The sequence below is a fragment of the Nematolebias whitei genome, chromosome 12, assembly GCF_014905685.2.
Source record: "Nematolebias whitei isolate Nwh7 chromosome 12, NemWhi1, whole genome shotgun sequence".
NCBI classification, from domain to species: Eukaryota; Metazoa; Chordata; class Actinopteri; order Cyprinodontiformes; family Rivulidae; genus Nematolebias; species Nematolebias whitei.
This window is the reverse complement of record NC_056509.1, coordinates 24,037,895-24,056,083: the sequence shown is the minus strand read 5'-3', so window position 1 is coordinate 24,056,083 and position 18,189 is coordinate 24,037,895. Positions and strand designations below refer to the sequence as shown.

General features: G+C 40.8%; 1 protein-coding gene across 1 annotated transcript in view; it reads left to right on the top strand.

Moving 5' to 3' along the window:
- The window catches only part of LOC119418463 (kelch-like protein 29), a 405,803-nt gene that overhangs the window by 255,083 nt on the left and 132,531 nt on the right, over positions 1-18,189 (top strand). Inside the window, exon 9 of the mRNA XM_037685752.1 lies at positions 6,860-7,006. Within this exon, the coding sequence (XP_037541680.1) occupies positions 6,860-7,006 (147 nt within the window). The remainder of the gene's footprint in view (positions 1-6,859; positions 7,007-18,189) is intronic.

Below are 18,189 nucleotides of genomic sequence, written 5' to 3'. Positions count from 1 at the left end.
CGAGCCACTAGTTTAGCGTTATGTCAGTGCCGACGGGGGGGGGGGGGTGGGGTTCGGTAGACGGGGCGCTCGGTTCTGTTGACGGGGCGGGGTGCCCCGCTTGTATAATGGTAGGGGAAACACTGGAGGCTATGGGTGCATTCACACCAGCCCTGTTTAGTCCACTTTTATCAAACTCTAGTCCGTTTGCTTAGAAAGTCCGGACCAAAAAATGTGAACTCTGGTCCACCTAAATACCTAGGTCTCGGTTCGGTTAAAGTGAACTCTAGCGCCGTTTGAATACATTGTGAATGCAAGCAGACTGGAGACCGCTCCAAAAGCAGGAAGTGGACTACAGTGCAGGGCATTCTGTGTTAGAGCTGTCATTTCTAGCCCAACCCTGCCCAACCCGGATTTGGACCGAACCATAATAATGTGCTTAATGTGTGGGCCGGGTCGGTGTTGGGCTTTTTATTGTGTCAGGGACGCGCACGGCCAACGATCCAATTAAATGCCAACATGGCTTGCCATAAAATCACCAGCCGCACTCGGCCATTTGACCGTGCATTTGACAACGATCACAAAATATCTGACATGTCAGAGCAGAATGCAGGCAGAAGCAGGGGAAGCATTTAATGTGCTTTGATGGCTCCTCAGCTCCAATCTTCTGTCCGTTTACTCATCTGCCAACCGTTAATGATAGTAAGCTTAATAAAAAAAATGTTGGGGGGGTGGGGGGGTGGATTTGGTTCGGACTTGTAATTAACTGTTAATTCGTCGGATCGGGTGGGGTTCAGAGATGATAGCTGCGATCCGGGGCCGGGTCAGGTTTGATTTTTTTGGACCTGAGTGCAACTCTATTCTGGGTAAATACAACCAAAACAAACAAGCATTTCTCATACCTCATATGGAGCCGTCTCTTCCGCCTTGTGTGAAAAACAACATTTTCCATGGTCTTCTGCCTCATCTTCCGCTCATGCCGAGTCCATTGTTGAAAAATGTTTGTTTGGCACATGTGCCACAGACAAAACAGAAATCCTAAAACCGCTAAAATTTGACACCATTCCATTTTATTTTTTATTTCCAGAAATAAATTGCGCTCAGTGTCTTCTTCACAGGTTTTCATGTTGTTTCCTTCTGTGCAGCGCCACCACAGGCGGGGGGGGGGGGGGGGGGGGACAGGATGGCTCAATTGACTCAATGCAATGTGAATGTGAACTGCAGCAGATGAAAATGTAAACAGATGTTCCGAATTTTGGTCCCCAATCAAACCGAGTCTACCGGACAGTCAGGTGTGAAAACGACCTAATTAACCACCACCAGCAACCAATCAAACTGCAGAATGAACAAACAACCATACAGGCAAATCCAACTAAATGACAATGTACGTTTCATTTAAAAACATTATATTACCAAAGCCATTCAGCACAGTAAAAGTTATTTTAGGTTTTGAAGGATGAGTTAACGTGAAAAGATTCATTCTAAAATAATAGAGTACTGTATGTGTCACAGAACAGAGCTTATTTGAAAGCACCTAAAGGATGAATGCAGGCTATCCTTGTGCACAAACACAGAAAATTCAGAGACTTCTCAGTTTTTTGTAGCTTTAATGGATGGCGAATCACAGAAAATTAAATAGGATTGAAAATGAGACCATCAGAGCGTAGCATCAGAAAATGCATTTGAGAATCTGAAAGCATGCAGCTTCGCTGACCTTATCTTGGAAACCATCACAGAAGAAGAAAAAAAAACATATTCTTAACCTTTGGTTGTGACTGTGGGGAGACAGTTATTCATAAAAAAATAAAAACTTTTATAGGGTTTCAGAAATATAATTCTGTATTTTATCAAACATTCAGCGGCCTCCTTATATATATATAATATATTTGCAGCATCGCTTTGGTTTCATTTGTTTTATTGAACTAAAGAAAATGCTAAAATGTTTAAGTATACAAAACATGTCAACACAAAAGTAATTAAACACACTAATTATTACTTTAATTCCTCATAATAGCCATCTTTAACTTTGATACTGCATTCTAAGTATCCTGACAGGGTTTTTGTTTTTAGATGACTTCCTGTTAACTCTAAGCAGCGTAAATGAATGATGCAACTTGAAAACATCCCTGAAGCAGCTGGCAGTTTGATGGATCTGTGGTTCAAACCCTTTCATTGAGCTCATCCCAAGCTATGACATAACATACCCATTGTTCTTTTTCTTCACTAATCAGGAAAGTTTTTATACCCTAGAGGTGTGATTTAGTTCAATTGCTGACAAAATTGGCAGCTGTCAAGCTAATGTCCCATGGTGGAGAGTTGCACTGCAAGCTGGAATTGTTGAGGCAAAAACAAAATGCACTTTTCTAAGAAGAAAGTCAGTGAGACTCAAATAGTGTTTGTGTATTGATTTTGTCGTACAAACCTCATGAGGCCTTCTCACACCTCGTATTTTGAAGGTGAGAAGGCCTTCAGAAAGAAAGGGGGAACATTTATGTTAATTTGAGAAAACTATTACAAAGTTAAGCCATTTTTATTGTATTTTTCTACGTCTGGATTAAACTGAAATTATACTGATCCTCGACTCGTAACTTGTGCAATTGTATTGTTCAAATACCTATCTAGTTAACTAATGCCCCTTTTCCATAGTACCTTTTAGTACTGGTGCAGCACGATTCGACTTGGCTCGGTTCGGTACAGGTTGTGTTTACATTATACTTTCAGTACTGGTTCCAAAGGGTGGGGTTCAAATTGACGTCACACGCCTCACCATCTGGCGGCGGTAAGACCTTGAAACAGGTTTCAGTACAGGGTGAGAATTTATTTTGAAGTTTCTGGTAAATTAAAAACAATACAGATTATTAAAATGATCAAATAAAAATAAAAATAAAATATATATATTTTTTTTTTTTTTTTTTTTTTTTTTTTTTTTTTTTTTTTTTTTTAGTGGTCTCCAGCTACAAGTACTTGGGTGTACACATGAATGACAACCTCAGCTGGAGCAACAACACCACCAGCCTGATCAAGAAAGCTCATCAGAGACTCTACTTCCTCAGACGGCTGAGTCGAGCTGGTCTGGGAAGCTCAGTCCTCACCTCCTTCTACAGGTGTGCAGTGGAGAGCATCCTGTGCTCGAGCATCAATGTGTGGCATGGAGGCTGCACAGCTGCAGAAAGAAAAGCTTTGCAGAGAGTGGTGAAGGCTGCACAGAAATCTGTTGGAATCAGTCTCCCCACCATCACAGACATCTACACCTCCAGATGCAGGAAGAGGGCCACCTGCATCATGAAGGACCCCACCCACCCAGCACACACACTTTTTGCCCCACTCCCCTCAGGAAGGAGGTTAAGGAGCATTAAGTGTAGAACCACTAGACTGAGGAACAGCTTCTACCCTGAGGCTGTTAGACTCATGAATCTCTAACTAGAATAATCACTGTGAAAAACCATATCATGTTGCTGCTGATCTGTTTCATGTTGCTGCTGATCTGTTTCAATGTTGATGTGTTCATGCGTGCACATCTGCTCACAGACTCATGTTCATGTTTGTGGTGATGTTCAATGTTTTATGTTATGAGTGCTTAGTGTATATTTAGTTGATGTTTTTCTTAGTTCATATCTTAGATGTTATTACTGTTTTTCTTATACATTTTATTGTTGGATGTAACTGGGACCCTGCGTACATAATTTCGCTCCACCACATGTACCACATGAGGTGCGAATGACAAAGAAACTCTGACTCTGACTCTGACTCTGACTCTGATATATATATATAAATTCTGCTAATGAACTTTTAATTAACTTTAGTTCACCATTAATTCTCTTATGAACCAGATTCTACAAAAGCATCTATATTTAAAATTTTGTAGGTTTTCTTTATCATTTGGTGTATTTGCACTCATGTCTACTTTTATTGTTAAATTTAGAAATGTGGTTTTGTTTCTTGTTCACAGATTTGTATTTTTTTTAGCTTTGCTTTAAAATTCTTGTTTTGTGATTTGTACATCTGTGGGTTAGAATAAAGTTGAACTAAAGGTGGTATCTCTTCTTTAAACATGTTTGAGGGAAATATTCCTGAGAGATTTGATAATTTTGTCTTTTTATGATTTTTCCGCTGAGTTAACGTTAACAGATTATTTAATAGTCATTAAAGTAAAAACAGGATTTCACGATAAAGCCGGCACCTTTTATTTATTTTTTAATCTTCACTGATAAAAGAAATACTTTTTATTTTTATTTTATTTTTTTACATGAACTATTTTTAAAAAATCTTATCCACCCTCCGCCCCAGGCCTTTCCCGGTCAACCCGTCTGCAAGGATTGGGTTCAGCCTTCATGAGCAAGCGAGGCCGGGGTCTGTGCAACGACCTTCTGCAAGTTATCAGCTTGTATGATCCTCTGTGGTTACCAGCGGAGCTCGGAGTCCGCAGAGCATGCAAGGCCGGGATCCAGAGCCCGAGCCCCGAGTCAGCAGCACAGAGGATCTTCTGTGGTCACCCTGCCCAGCCTGAGGGGGCTCTGAAGCTCTGGTGGAGAGGACCAGAGAGAGTCGGGGACCGGAGAGAGTTGGGGACTGGCGGAGCTCCATCTAGCTCGCTCTGAATTTTGTCGTCAGCCACCAAGTACAAAAAAACGCCTGCACTTCAGCATTAGACCACTGTGTTGTCATTATTGTTTTTACATTTTTTAAAATAGGTCCAATTCTCCTCGAGTTCGAACACCAGTAATTGCAAATGGCATATCAAATGTTTTGAAAAATTCTCAAACCCCTCTAGTGACGCTTCCCCTTGACCAGTCAGTGACGGACAGTGTTCTGACATCATGTTTTGGTGCCGGCTCGGCCTGCTTGGTACCGCAGAAAAGAAGGGACCAAAAAAGGTGCCAGTTCCACGAAAATGTGATGGTGGAAAAGGGCTCAGTCGAGTCGTGCTGAAGAGGAGCTATGGAAAGGGAGTTTAATTCGCACCTGCGAGCATGGAGCCTGCTACAATGGTCAGGTGGCGTCTGCTCCAAGCATGCCACATTTGACTGATCAGAATAGGGCCCTACCTCAAGCTGGTGTTCCGCAAGAAATCTGCAGCATTATTTTGATTGAACTTTGGTGTTATCTATAAATTGATGGTTGAGTTCCATTTAACGGTACTTGTCAGAAACAGGCTGTGAAGTGGGCATCACGAATTTGGGATTATAGAGAATGGATAGTCCTGACATCAACCCCATTGAACACCTGTGGGATCAGCTTAGGAATGCTATTTGTTCCAGTGTGACTAACACAACCACACTGGCTGACTTATACCAAATGCTGGTGAGCAGCGTATGCAGGAGGTGACACGCTGTTGTGGCTGTGTATGGTTCTTGCACATGCCACTGAGGCCTTGTGTTATTAAATGAATAAATTGTTAAATTTCCAATAGGTCTTGTTTCTTCAGAGTTCAGTCACCCAACTCGATAAATTACATAAAAAAGAATCAGTACCAGAGTAAGTTTTTTTGGCATCAACGGGGAAAGAGTTGGCAAATTTTTCACATACTCAAGTCATATTTATTTATTTATAGAGCACAATTTAAAACAGTTATAACAGATAGATACTCGACTCTGCTACTCCTCCCACAAATGCACTTTCCATACAAATTTGGCGCCATTTAAATAAAAAGCTTTCCAACAATATCAGATTTATTGCCAAGAAGCATTGTTACAACATATAGTCAACCAAACACACATTTTCTTTCTTTTTGTGCTAAGTTTAGTTTATCTAGGCACTGGATAACCTGAGATTTTAAATGACAGACCAGTATGTCCTATTGTGATGTTCTGGAGTCTTACATTAAGATATGATTTTAGTATTTTTCATTACTAAGCCAATAAAGTTGACTGACATTGGATGTGAGAAAATAATGTGATGGGTAAAGCACCCTCAAAATGTACAAAGTTAATGGAAACGAGAAGGTCAATGCTCCAGTCAGGTCTGTCCATTAAATATGAGACGCCAACCCAAAGACAGTCAGCTTAGCCCAATATAAAAGCTGGACACAGCGGGAAAAATTCTCGCTTGTCTCTCTTCGCACATCAAAAAAGTTATGCATTATATATAACCTTTGCTGTGAGGTTTCCAGGTGGGAGAGACAGCGGTGAGTCAATGAGCCTAGCGCTGGTTACAAAGAGATCGGTTGTATCCAAAATCACTATCTGCTGACTACGTTTGAGCTCTCTGTTTGCCTCTGTTGGTTTGATTGAATGTATGAACTCCGAGAGAGAGGTATTATTCCTCTTTATAGAAAGAAAAAAGCATAGTCCAAAGACTATACTTCCTTACAAGTACCAAAATCTTTAAATCAACTTTTTTCTGCTCAATTTCTGTTGCTCTTTTTATCATCTGTGTGCATCGTTGTTTAGTTTTGTTGAAAGAGTCGAGGAAACTTTAGAATCTTTTAGCGAAACACCAAAGAAGTTGCTTCATGAAAGGAACTCCAGCCTGTAATGATGATGGTGAATCAAAGGAAATGGTGTGTTTTATGAAATCACACAGTTGTGTCATATTTTTGATAGAGATGAAAGGATTTTTCTTTGCTAGTTTTTCTTTAAGTATAATAGTAAATGGATATGAAATGACAGGAGTTTTATGAATTTTAGTGCTTCGGTCTGCAGAATGTTTTCTGTTTTGGCTCTAGAAAGACTACTCTTGGTGTCTTATGATGAAACTTTTCAGTTTCATCATGGGCTCTGCTAAAATCTTTCAACATATATTTGCGAGCAAGATTTGTGAAAGTGAGATCAACTCTTTTATCATCTAACCTTGGCTTGAGTCTGATATTTCCAATAAAACAGACTTGTATCTTCTCCCACCTCCTACTGAAACATGTTTTTGACAATATGGCCTCTTTCAGGTGGCCGGTCAGGAGGAGATTTTGAGTGTTTCCACGGAGGACCTGGTGGCGTACCTGTCCAACGACAGTCTGAACACGAAGGCTGAGGAGCTGGTCTATGAAACTGTCATCAAATGGATCAAGCAAGACCCCAACTCCAGAGTTCAGGTAACGACGAAGAAAACTAGCTCATTTGCATTAAACCTTGTTCATACCGCACCTTTATCATAAAACAAAAACCGCAAGATGAAGCTCTTGTTACTTCTGACAGCACAGATCCTGCAGGTATGTAGAGCAGTATTAAAACAATTGTTCTGTCTTTTTCCAAGTGATGCACAGCATGAAAAAGCAGACAAGTAGCTCCTTGTTCCCTCCTGGTAGTGTTCATTAACTTTGTTCTTAAGACTCACACAGCAGTTGTTCAGAATCCCAGGGCGCTGTGCCCTCAGAATCTGCTCTATTCTTAGTTCCTTTTCATTTGTTTGTGAGACTCTGTATCACATTAAAAAACATCAGACAGCCACGGTCCTTCTGGCCAAACAGGTGTTAGATGTGCTCCTGAAGGCCGTTAATCATAATCAAAGGTTACATCACAGAGATGGGTATTGACAGAGGGGTGCGACAGGTCAGATCTTAACCGGCATGTGATCGATGTGGCTCAAGGTGAGAGCGTTGTCTTTATGGAAAAGGTAAATGGACTCAGACTTTGTATCCAGCTGAGAAAAAGACGGGAAAAAAAGGTTATGAGGTATTTATAGGTCCATGAATTTTATGTGGATGATTTAAAAATATTTTATAGCAGTTTTAAAACGGAGTCGAGATGATTATCTGACAAATTGCTCCGTTCCATCGTTGCGAGATTCATTCCGCTCCAAAGTAATGTCTTCTCATCAAGCAGCAAGTGGAGAAACTGCCTCATATCAGCTGGATCAGATTCAGCGCAGGCCTTGGCAATCAATGCTTCTTTATTGGCACACGGTTTTACGAGGCACGTGCGTCAACGTTGGGATTTTTCACCTTTTGGATTAAACCATTAGCATTTATCCCTTGATCTGTGGAACTGTTGTGATCGTGGAAAAATCCATCTGGAGGTGTTTTTTACCTATTAGGTGCAACACTGTATCTGTATAAAACTCTAACAATAAAGGCACTAAAATAGAAATTGGTGCGGCTCACTGGTGGAAAAGTAGCACAGTCACACATTTTCTTAAGCGTACCGGCAATTTTTAGGAAAATATGAAATCCCCTGTCGACTCTAGAGCCAGCTCGGTCCAGTGGACTCCTCCAATCTCACAGTCTGTTGGAGAGGTGCAGAGGTGGGTTAGTCAGATGAAGTGGAAGAAATTTTCCCGGTTGTCTGAACAACCCACCACAGTGGTTCCTGAAACGAGACACCGGGGTCAGCTTCAGGGAGACAAAGGGAAGAGGGGTGCGGGGCGTCGGAGAGATAGAAAGTGCCAGAGCGAGGTGAAAAAACGGAAAAGAACGTTGAAAGTGGAAGAGCAAAAATCTGCGCCCCCATGTTCTGATGTGAAATCCAGTGATTTGTGGCACCCAGGGAGCTGTGATGTGATTGAGCTCGCAGTCGAGCTCAAATCTCCTGCCCATACGTAACTGGAAAAACTACTGAGCCTGGAAAGAGACAGAATGGGGAAAAGAATGAGTAGGATGACTCCATAATGCCACAGGAGGTATTTGATGTGACCCTGAAGGCTGGCTCTATACGCATGGTCCAACTCTGACTCGTCATTCCCTTCCTCCCTCGCTTCTGTCCCTTTTGCTCGTTCGGAGGCAGAGCATGGCTGAGATCACTCCCCCAGAACCTGTGACACTTTTTAATGACATGTCAGAGCAGAATGTCACAGCATTGCTGGGGGGGAAAGAAACGACAGAAAGGGAGAAAAAGCCTTAAGCTGTGAGCCAAGTTGGTGCATGTTTGCATTCATCTGAGCCTCATGCGTCTTTTGTAGGTTTATGTGTCTGCGCGTGTGCTGTGAGTCGTAAGCTGCAGGCTATAGAGTGGAAAAGTGGCATATTGAAGGCACTGGGTAAATAATATGCAATTTTCTCTCTCCACTATGCTGTCACTAACAACCGATGGCACCGGGAAATGGGGCCCGGACATCATTTAGAGACAAGGAGAGCATTTGGGTGTTGGAAATGGTTCACTATAAGAGACAAAGCAACTGAATGGAAGTTGAGAGTGTGCCGTCCAGCATGGGTTTATATCGGCATGAAAATATAAATGAAAAAAGGAAGTGATATGGCCTCTCAACAGAGGAACATTGGCAGAAAACAAATAGGAGATAAATCTTTATTAACTTAAATTATTGAAAAATATGTTGAATGATTTGTCAGACTCATGGTCATGTTTTTAGATTATTGGGGTTTTTTTTGTCTCAGAGAAGAGGAAGTCTGGTTTAGGGAACCTCAGGATGTCCTTTCTGCTTTATGCAGATGGTGTGCTTCTGTTAATGTCTTTAGGACCTTCAGCCGAGTGTGAGGCAGCTATAGGATGAGAGTCAGATCCTCTCATAGAGAACAGAAACAAGGTGGACTTCTCGCTTTGGATTAAGGATGAGTCGTTGCTTCAAATGAAGGATTTTAAATACATTTGTGGCTTGGTCACATATATACCATATTTTTCAGCCTATAAGTCACAGTTTTTTTGCATAATTTACATGCCCTGCGACTTATAGGCCAAAGCGACGTATTTATGGATTTTTTTCTCCCCATATTTATAATCCAATTTTTGGCTGAGATATGACAATTTTCATTCATTCTGTCTGGAAAAAAATACAATAACAGTACCATTTTCAGCCACTAGATGGCAGCAGAGTAGTAGTAGCTGTATTGCATGCTGTGGTATCATGTAATGGGTAAATGTGGCTATAATGACAACTTTAAAAAAGTTTAAGACAAAAACAACAAAACTTTATTTATTATACTTTATACTTTGTTTTTGTCTTGAACTTTTTTGAATTTACCATTTCATGGATTACTGAGAATTTTCACCAGCACACACCTTTGCTATAACTTAGAGCAAACAAATAATTGTTTTTAGGTGCTTTTCTTGTTAAATTTTGAAGAAATACGGAGGCTCATCCCTCTGCGCATGCCCGTCGTTTCCACGAATCGGGTTTTAAAATACAGCTGATTTGACCGTCAAAGTGCATTTATTAAGCAAACGTTAGACTGAGACACACATTTAATATAATATCGAGCAAGCAAATAATTGTTTTTAAGTGTTAATCTTGTTAAATTTGTGTTAATGTCCTTCCGTGCATGCTCCCGCAGCCACCGTTTGGCAACCCATCAATTTTTGGCACAACACCGGCCCACATTTTTGGGTTGTTAGTGGTGACAAATGTGACTCGTCTGCGGTGATGCATAATAGATGCGACATATAGGGAAAAGCGACATATTTATGGAATTTTCCACTTTTTTAGACATATTTGGACTGATGCAACTTATAGGGCGGAGCGACATACGGCAGAAAATACGGTAGGCATTTAGGACAAAAGAAGGATTAATGTCTTGAAGTTTCACCTACGGTAATGAGGGCATTGCTGTGGTTTATTGAGATGAAGCTGATCCAAAAGGCAAAACTTAGTATTTAGTCTACATTCCAGCCCTTTTCTATAGTTATAAAATCCCAAACCACAGGTAGTAAAATGAGTTGTTTCTGTACGTTTCCAGACTCAGCCTTAGAAATACACGGAGTTTATTCATCTGGCGAGAGCTCAGAGTAGATCTGTGACTTATCTGTGACTTGAGCTGAGGTGGATTGGGACTCTGATTCAGATGCCTTCTGGATGCCAACCTCTTGTGGTGTTCAGGTCATGTTCTTCTAGGAGAAGACCCAGGACTGGTTGGTGTGATTATACCATCCATCCATCCCCATTTGTCTAAGGTCGGGTTGTGTAGGCAGCAGGTCAAGGAGAGAATCCTAGACGGCGCTCTCCCCAGCGACACTTTCCAGCCCTTCCTTGGGAATCCTGAGCTTTTCCAGGCCAACAAGGATAGGACAAGATTGGATGGAAAGATAGATGGATGCAATGATAGAAGAAGAGGACTTCAAAAAAGCATTCACTTTCTGCAATGTGCATAAACAAATTTTAAGCTCCAGGGGAAAAAAAAAAAACCTCTCACGCTGCTCTGAATGTGCTGACAGGGACCTTTCGTTCTTTCTTCTCCCAGCAGGCTTTTTGTGGGACATCCACAGCCACATTGCTCTAATTATAACTGGCCAGTTTCTGCCAAATCCCTGAATAGGACCTCCATTACAACTCCCTTCAACATATTTTATAAAGGATCCTATCTTGCCAGGTGACTCAACTTGACAAAAGAGGCTGATTAATTGGCTCTTTGGAAGGTGGCCAACTAATGTAAGAGCTCAAAGAGAAAGTTAATGGTGTATTTTCATGAAAAAAAGGCCAGCCTTGCTATTAAAGAGGACCTGCTGTCCACTCATCAGAAATAACAATAGGTTGAGCTGACACTTCCAGTTTCCCTAGTAAATTAATACAGCTGAATATATTACTTGTTATATGTTGCTGATGATTATTTAGGGGATTTTATACAATTGTCTCGTAATGCAGGTTTTTTTTCCCTGTCGGCACTCGTTAAAAAGAAAAGAAAAGTCATTTTCCCAGAACAAATGATGCTATCATTATGCAGTTAGTGTATAAAATTATCAAAGAGAAAAATGCTTTGAGGCTGAGCGTGGATTTAAACTGAGTTTCCCTCACTGTTTCACGTTTCATTTACTTTCAAAATACACCGATGACCTCCACCACCTCAAGCGTCGCTTTTAATTTGAGGAGGTTCATTTTAGGCTTTATTTTCAAAATAGAAACTTTTGATCATCTTGGACCCCTGCAGGAGCGTTTAAATTGCTTTCGGATAAGAAGAGCTTCACGTCACAACAATCATCCTTGGAGAAGAAACTTGACACCGCAGCGCTTGCCACTGCCTGTGTGAGCGCTCTGAAGAGACGGAACAAGACGACAGGGATCAATGCCGTGGATAGTGTTTACTGTGTCCTCTCTACACAAATTGTGCACACGGGGGTTTAAAATATCTGGATGTCGTTGTTAAGATACACATTAGGTGCTTAAACATTCACACAAGGCTGGTCTAACAAGTAGCTCGACTTGCCTATTAAATATTCAAGACGATCCGATGTGATCTGTAAACTTGGGTTGTCCGTTCTCATCTGTGTCCTTTGTTGTCCTCGAGTGTGCTCAGTCCTGATGTGTGCAGCCAGATGAACTGTAGCCATTGAACCACGGCGGCTGCATTTCCAGAAGCATTTCAGCTCCTCTGGGTTCTCTTATGAACATAAAAGGGCTGCATGAACGCTCCGATTTACTGAGAACTAATCATTTCTTTTGTTTTGTCCAAAATTTAGAAGGGACTCTAGTGTGCTTTGTCAGTACATAAAATAACAAAATTCCTGGCTACAACGGGATATAGATTGAACAGCTATGATTATTAAAGGAATGGCATATCACACACTGCTTTTCATGCCAGAATATTCAATGAAAATCATCTTATGATGAGAAGAGATAGAGTTATAGCTGGTTTGGTCGAAGCTTGTTAATTATCTGCACAATCTTATGCAAGACCTGGTTTGAAATGTTAGCTCGTCTGCGTTAAGGATGACTCAACTACCACTACGCCAAATTTTAGCTGAATCTCTATAAAAGTTACAGAATATTTATGTGTTTGTGAATGTTGATTACTGTGGTGGCCAGTTTGAATTGTTAAAAACAAAAAGTAAATCAGCTGTAGATGTAAATTCAGTGAATACCCTCTGAGAGTTTCATTAAAATCCCTCTTGTACAGTAATCCCTCGTTTATTGCGGGGGTTTGGTTCCAAACGTGCCTGCAGGTAGCAACTTTATATTTATTTTAGTATTTAAATTTATTTTAAGGCATTAGAAACCCTTCCCACACTCTTGCAAAGTTCTAAACTCTTAAACCTACATCATTTTAACAACATACATATAGTACTATACTGTACATGTAGCTACTAAATTTTACTTACCGGGCTCTGCAGAACAGCAGCGGCTCGGTTTGTTTCTGCAGACGTACCCTGCAGCAACGAAGCTCACAATCAATGTTGTACACTCTTAAATGTACTAATTTTAACAATATACCGTGCTTGCCGCCGTACACGTCGCATCAGTCCAAATATATCTAATAAAGTGGGAAAAAACATAAATAAGTCACTTCGCCGTATACGTCACATCTATTATGCGTCACCGCTTAAAAATTGTTTTGTTGCACGTCACCGCTGACCACCCGGAAACGTGGGCCGGTGTGCCAAAGATGGATTGGCTGCCAAATGGTGGCCATGGGACTGTGCACGGGAGAACTTTAACAAGAACTTAACAAGATTAACACTTAAAAACAATTTATTTGTTTGCTTGACATTATAGTAAATTTGTGTCTCAGTTGAACTTTTCCTTAATAAATGCACTTTAATGGTCAAATCAGCTGCATTTTAAAAATCGATTTGCGGAAGCGGGAGCGCGCAGAAGGAGGACTAGCTGTGCATGCCATTTAGTCAACATTTAACAAGATAACCACCTAAAAATAACTATTTGTTTGCTCGACATTATATTAAAGGTGTGTTTCAGTCGAACTTTTCCTTAATAAATGCACTTTAATGGTCAAATCAGCTGCAATTTGCTTGCATGGGCGGTGCAGCAAAATGCAGCTGGTTTGACGTTTTCTCCAGGAGTTTCGGAGCGAGACGAAGGTTGCTTGGACAAGCCAAGTGTCTCATTAATAACCACTTTTACCTGTTAATGAGACACTTGGCTTGTCATATTAGTCGAGGGCCCTTTAGTGGCTGAAAATGGTAGTGTTCAATATTTTCCATGTCAGAATGAATGAAATCATCAGATCTCAGCCAACAATTGGATTATAAATATAGGGGGCAATTTTTAAATAAGTCGCTTCACCGTATAAGTTGCAAGGCATGCAAATTTATGCAAAAAGGTGCGACTTATACAGCAATAAGTATGATACTTGTATGTAGCTACTAAATTTTACTTACCAGCGTGTCCCTGCTCAGAGGTCCTCGTCGGCCGGTTGAAAGAGATGAAAAAAGTCCCACTGAGCTCCGGATGGAGCGCTGGATCTTCACCCGTGCGCATCCACTCGAAGGTCCACGTGGGTGGGCTACCAGCTCTTGAGATTCACAGATGGGTCTGGAAGTCTGGTTCTGCTCCAGTTCTGCTCCAGTTCTGCTCCGGTTCTGCTTTGGTTCTGCTCTGGTTCTGATCCAGTTCAGTGGGTTCAGTGCAGCTTATCTGCATCTGTTGTGTGCTGATCAGATCAAAACTTTACCTCTAGCGTTTTCAGAAGACGGAAACGGGGCTTCTGGGCGGGGCCCTGTTGCCTTCTGGGAAATGTAGTTGTTGAGCGAGAATACAGTAGAGGATTACTGAGAGAAAACTAGAAATTGGCGGCGCATGGCCCAAGTATTTAATTTTTTTAACTTTTTACTGTACAGTACTGTATCCAGTACTGTCCCACTCACATGAGAGATATTACAGTTGACAATTGTGTGTCCTGTAAATTTTTTAAATATTTTTTGTACAATATTGTATCCACACATCGCGATGGAACGAGTCTGCGAAAGTTGAACCGCAAAGTACCGAGGGACTACTGTAGTTCATGAGATATTTTGCTAAAACAACCAACAAATGAACAAAAACCAGATAAAGGCAACAGCATCATTGCACCTTTGCGTTTGCGGGCAAATAAAATGAGTTAACAAAAAATAAGCACAAAATTTGATGGTAAAATGTAGAAACCACCGTTTCTGACAGATCTGTTTTTAGTTAAAAGTGGAAGAGCTTTTTTGTCTTTACTTCCTGTGAGTGAAGTCATGCTGAAATGGGCCTCGGAGGAGAACACATGGCACCTGTCAGTAGTCGCTCAGGGCAGCGTTCAGCGTCTGTCGTCCGCTACGTCAAGCTCCGTCTCTCATCCATCCTTCTGGCAGATAAGCACACATAGTGATGAAGTCACAAGAGGACACAAACGGGCTCAGCAAAGCGGCACTTGGATTCAAAGAGGAGCCTTTTGCACAAGCACATTTTTACTCGTCCATATTGTCGGCAGAAGAAAGGTCACATGATGGGTTTTTTTTTTTTGGTCCCCAACAGCAATCTGCATTTACATTTAAACAAGCAGAGCTGTGGTCTTTTTGTTGAGTGGGTTTTGAGTCCCATTAGGTAACATTGGAACATGTTAAATGCATTATTTGTTCAAGAAATGTAGGGGGTTTACTTTATTTTTTACTCTAAAGCAGATGTGCTTTCCTGCTAGGAGCAAAGCAAATAGGAGTGTTTGTGTGTCATTTGAAGCTGCCATGACACTGAATCATTACACACACACACGGGCTCACAGTAAGAAGCGTTAGTCCTCGCTGACAGTAGCGGAATGGGAAATGCTCAGTGGACATTTGTCATCTGTGTTAGCGAATAGCGGCCCCTTGGCTGCTGCTTCTGCTGCTTCTGACAGATCTGAGAGGCTCCCTGTTATACACTTTATCTCTGCCTTTCACCAGCCTCACCCATTTCACATCCTCTGTCCACCTGTCTGAATATTTGTCCGAGAGTGTAAATAAAGCAGAAAGAGAAACTTGAAGGTGAGATACAAGTTTAGCAGTAAGTGTGTGCAGATGAGGCTGGAAGCCTGTTTTTTTGGAGGGTTTTATTCGGCTCGGGCTGAGAATGCTGACCTGCCGTGTTTGTAATGTAGATCAATGTGGATAAAAGCTTATTTCAAATGGTGAACGGTGTAAGGCATAATTTATTTTTAAAAATCTGCATATGAATGATGAAAAATGATTAATGGATTAAATGTATGAGTGGATCGGGCAAGTTAAAGGAGCTTCTCTATATGCCGTCAGTTTCCTGTGCATGTTTTGAGTAGGGATGCACCAATCCACTTTTTTCACTTATGATACCGACACCAAGTCTGAGGTTTAGTATTTATGTGTTCCGATAGAGAACAACTGTGCTGAATTAACAACAAAGTAAATATTTGTTTTTTAAACGCAGACATAAATGTACTGAATTACAAATCTATTGAAAACTCTGCACCAGTACAGCTCATTTGAACACACCAGTAGCTTCACAAACTTGGTCAAACATGTAAAAACAACTTTAATTTGTTCAGTCAGTGCATTTAGGAGTATAACATCCAACGTAAACTAAATAATAATAAAGATACTGAAACTGGCAAAAACAGCAGGTTGACGACTTTGGTCAAACATGAAAAACTAAACTTCAACAAACCTTTCAAATGGTTCAGGAATTCTAAATATAATGTAAAATAAATAATAAAGGAGTTGAAATAAGAGGAAAAAACAATAGCTTCACTAGCTTGGTTGCCAGATGTTTAAAATAAACAGCAATCAGCTCCTGTCCTTATGGATCGGTCACATTGTCACCGATACTCGATCCAGATTGTCTTCAATATTTTTACCGATACCAATACTAATATCGGATCAGTTCATCTTTAGTTTTGATCATTAAAGCAAAAGAACTTCTCGTTAGAGAAGTGACGTGTTTGATACAGCAGCCTTATCTTAGCCGTTTTAGTTTGCATCCATTAGTTGTCACCTCTGTTTAAAAATGCACATGAATTGCTCAGATGAATCGTTGCAAAGCTGTAAATGACATTTATTTGGAGGGGACATGCTCCCATTTACTCTGCGTGCCTCCACGTGGAAGAGTGATTGCTTGAAAGCTAGTTGGGGATAGAGAGAAATGGAGTCGGATGCACGTTGCCTCCTCTCATCTGCTGAGAGCGTGTCACTCATTGACGGGAGTGTCGCGAGTTCTCTCATTGAGCTTGTTCATGTCACACATAATGTGCATGTGGAGAAATGACCATCAAACCCTTTTAGTGGCTGCTGGGAATGCACAGTGCATGCACTTTTCTTGCTCCCTGGGGACACTAAAAGTCTGAATGCCATAGTTGTTATCAAGTTAACATTGAAGGAGAACTGGGACTATAAGTATCAAGACTTTTACTCAAATATTACATGTAATGTATTTTTGCGTGGAGTTAGAAGTAATGAAACGCATAAAATAATCTTGCCTTCTTTTATATGAAAAGTGCACATTTAAGTGCACATCAAGCTCATCTCATTATATAGCTACAACAAGAAAAGTTAACAACAAAAACATTCAAGGAATTTTTTTCCCCACAAAATGGTTAATCGTTTGTCACCTGAATCTGGAGTGAAAAGTTGAACCCTAAAAATTTAAGATGATCGTTCATCCAAAAACAGCTGGAACTCTTTCATGTTTCTCTGATTTGGAGAACAATATCTCTTTTGTCATTTGCACAGTTTGCTCAGTGCATGACTGGGCTATGGAATTAGCATGCTCATGTCAGCATGCTAACACAGTGCTAATAATTACCGTCAGATGCTCAAGTCACAGAAGACCAGTGTTGTAGTCAAGACCACATAACACGAGACCAAGTCAAGACCAAGACCAAGACTTTTGGGGTCCGAAACCAAATCGAGACCAAGACCGAGGGAGGGCAAGACCAAGGCAAGACTAAAACCTCAAGTCTTGGAGCTCAATCTTTTCACAGATTATCTGCCTTATAAAAATATTATTAATTTATTATTAGTTATAGTTTATTATTATGATAAAATGTATGTTTTAGACTGCTTATTGCTGGCGAATCTATTTAGACCCAAAGTGCAGCCGTGGCTGGTTCTGTATGAGGCTTTACAGCAGACAGCCGCTCCCCTCTCTTCCAGGTACTGCATACTGGAGCAGAATCTTTTAGTGGTATCCAGTACCGGACCGTACCGGCTTACTTTCACCCTTGACTGCAACGTTACTTTCTGTTGTCTGTATTGTTCTGTTGGTACAGAACCACGTGAAAGTGGGTGGGTGTAACATTGGTAACAAAAACATGTATTTAGCAATGAGTCACGTTATCACTTGGATTTGGACCAGTTTGTTTTGGATTTGAACCAGTATGTTTTGCATCCAATAAAAACAAAGATGTTAACAAATAAACTGGACAAGATTCTGGCAATTTAGTGATATTTCCACAGTTGTGGTCTTGACTGGTATTGAAATAAAATCCAGAGTCCTCAATGTCCGAGACCGAGACAAGACCGAGAACAAATGTGGTTAAGTCCGAGACAAGACCAAGACCATCAAAAAGTGGTCTTGAGACCGGTCTCGAGTACTACAACACTGCAGAGGACATTACCATACTTCGCAATGTCAGTGTATGCACATTGATGTTCCTACACACATACAAGCACATATATATAAATATATATATATATA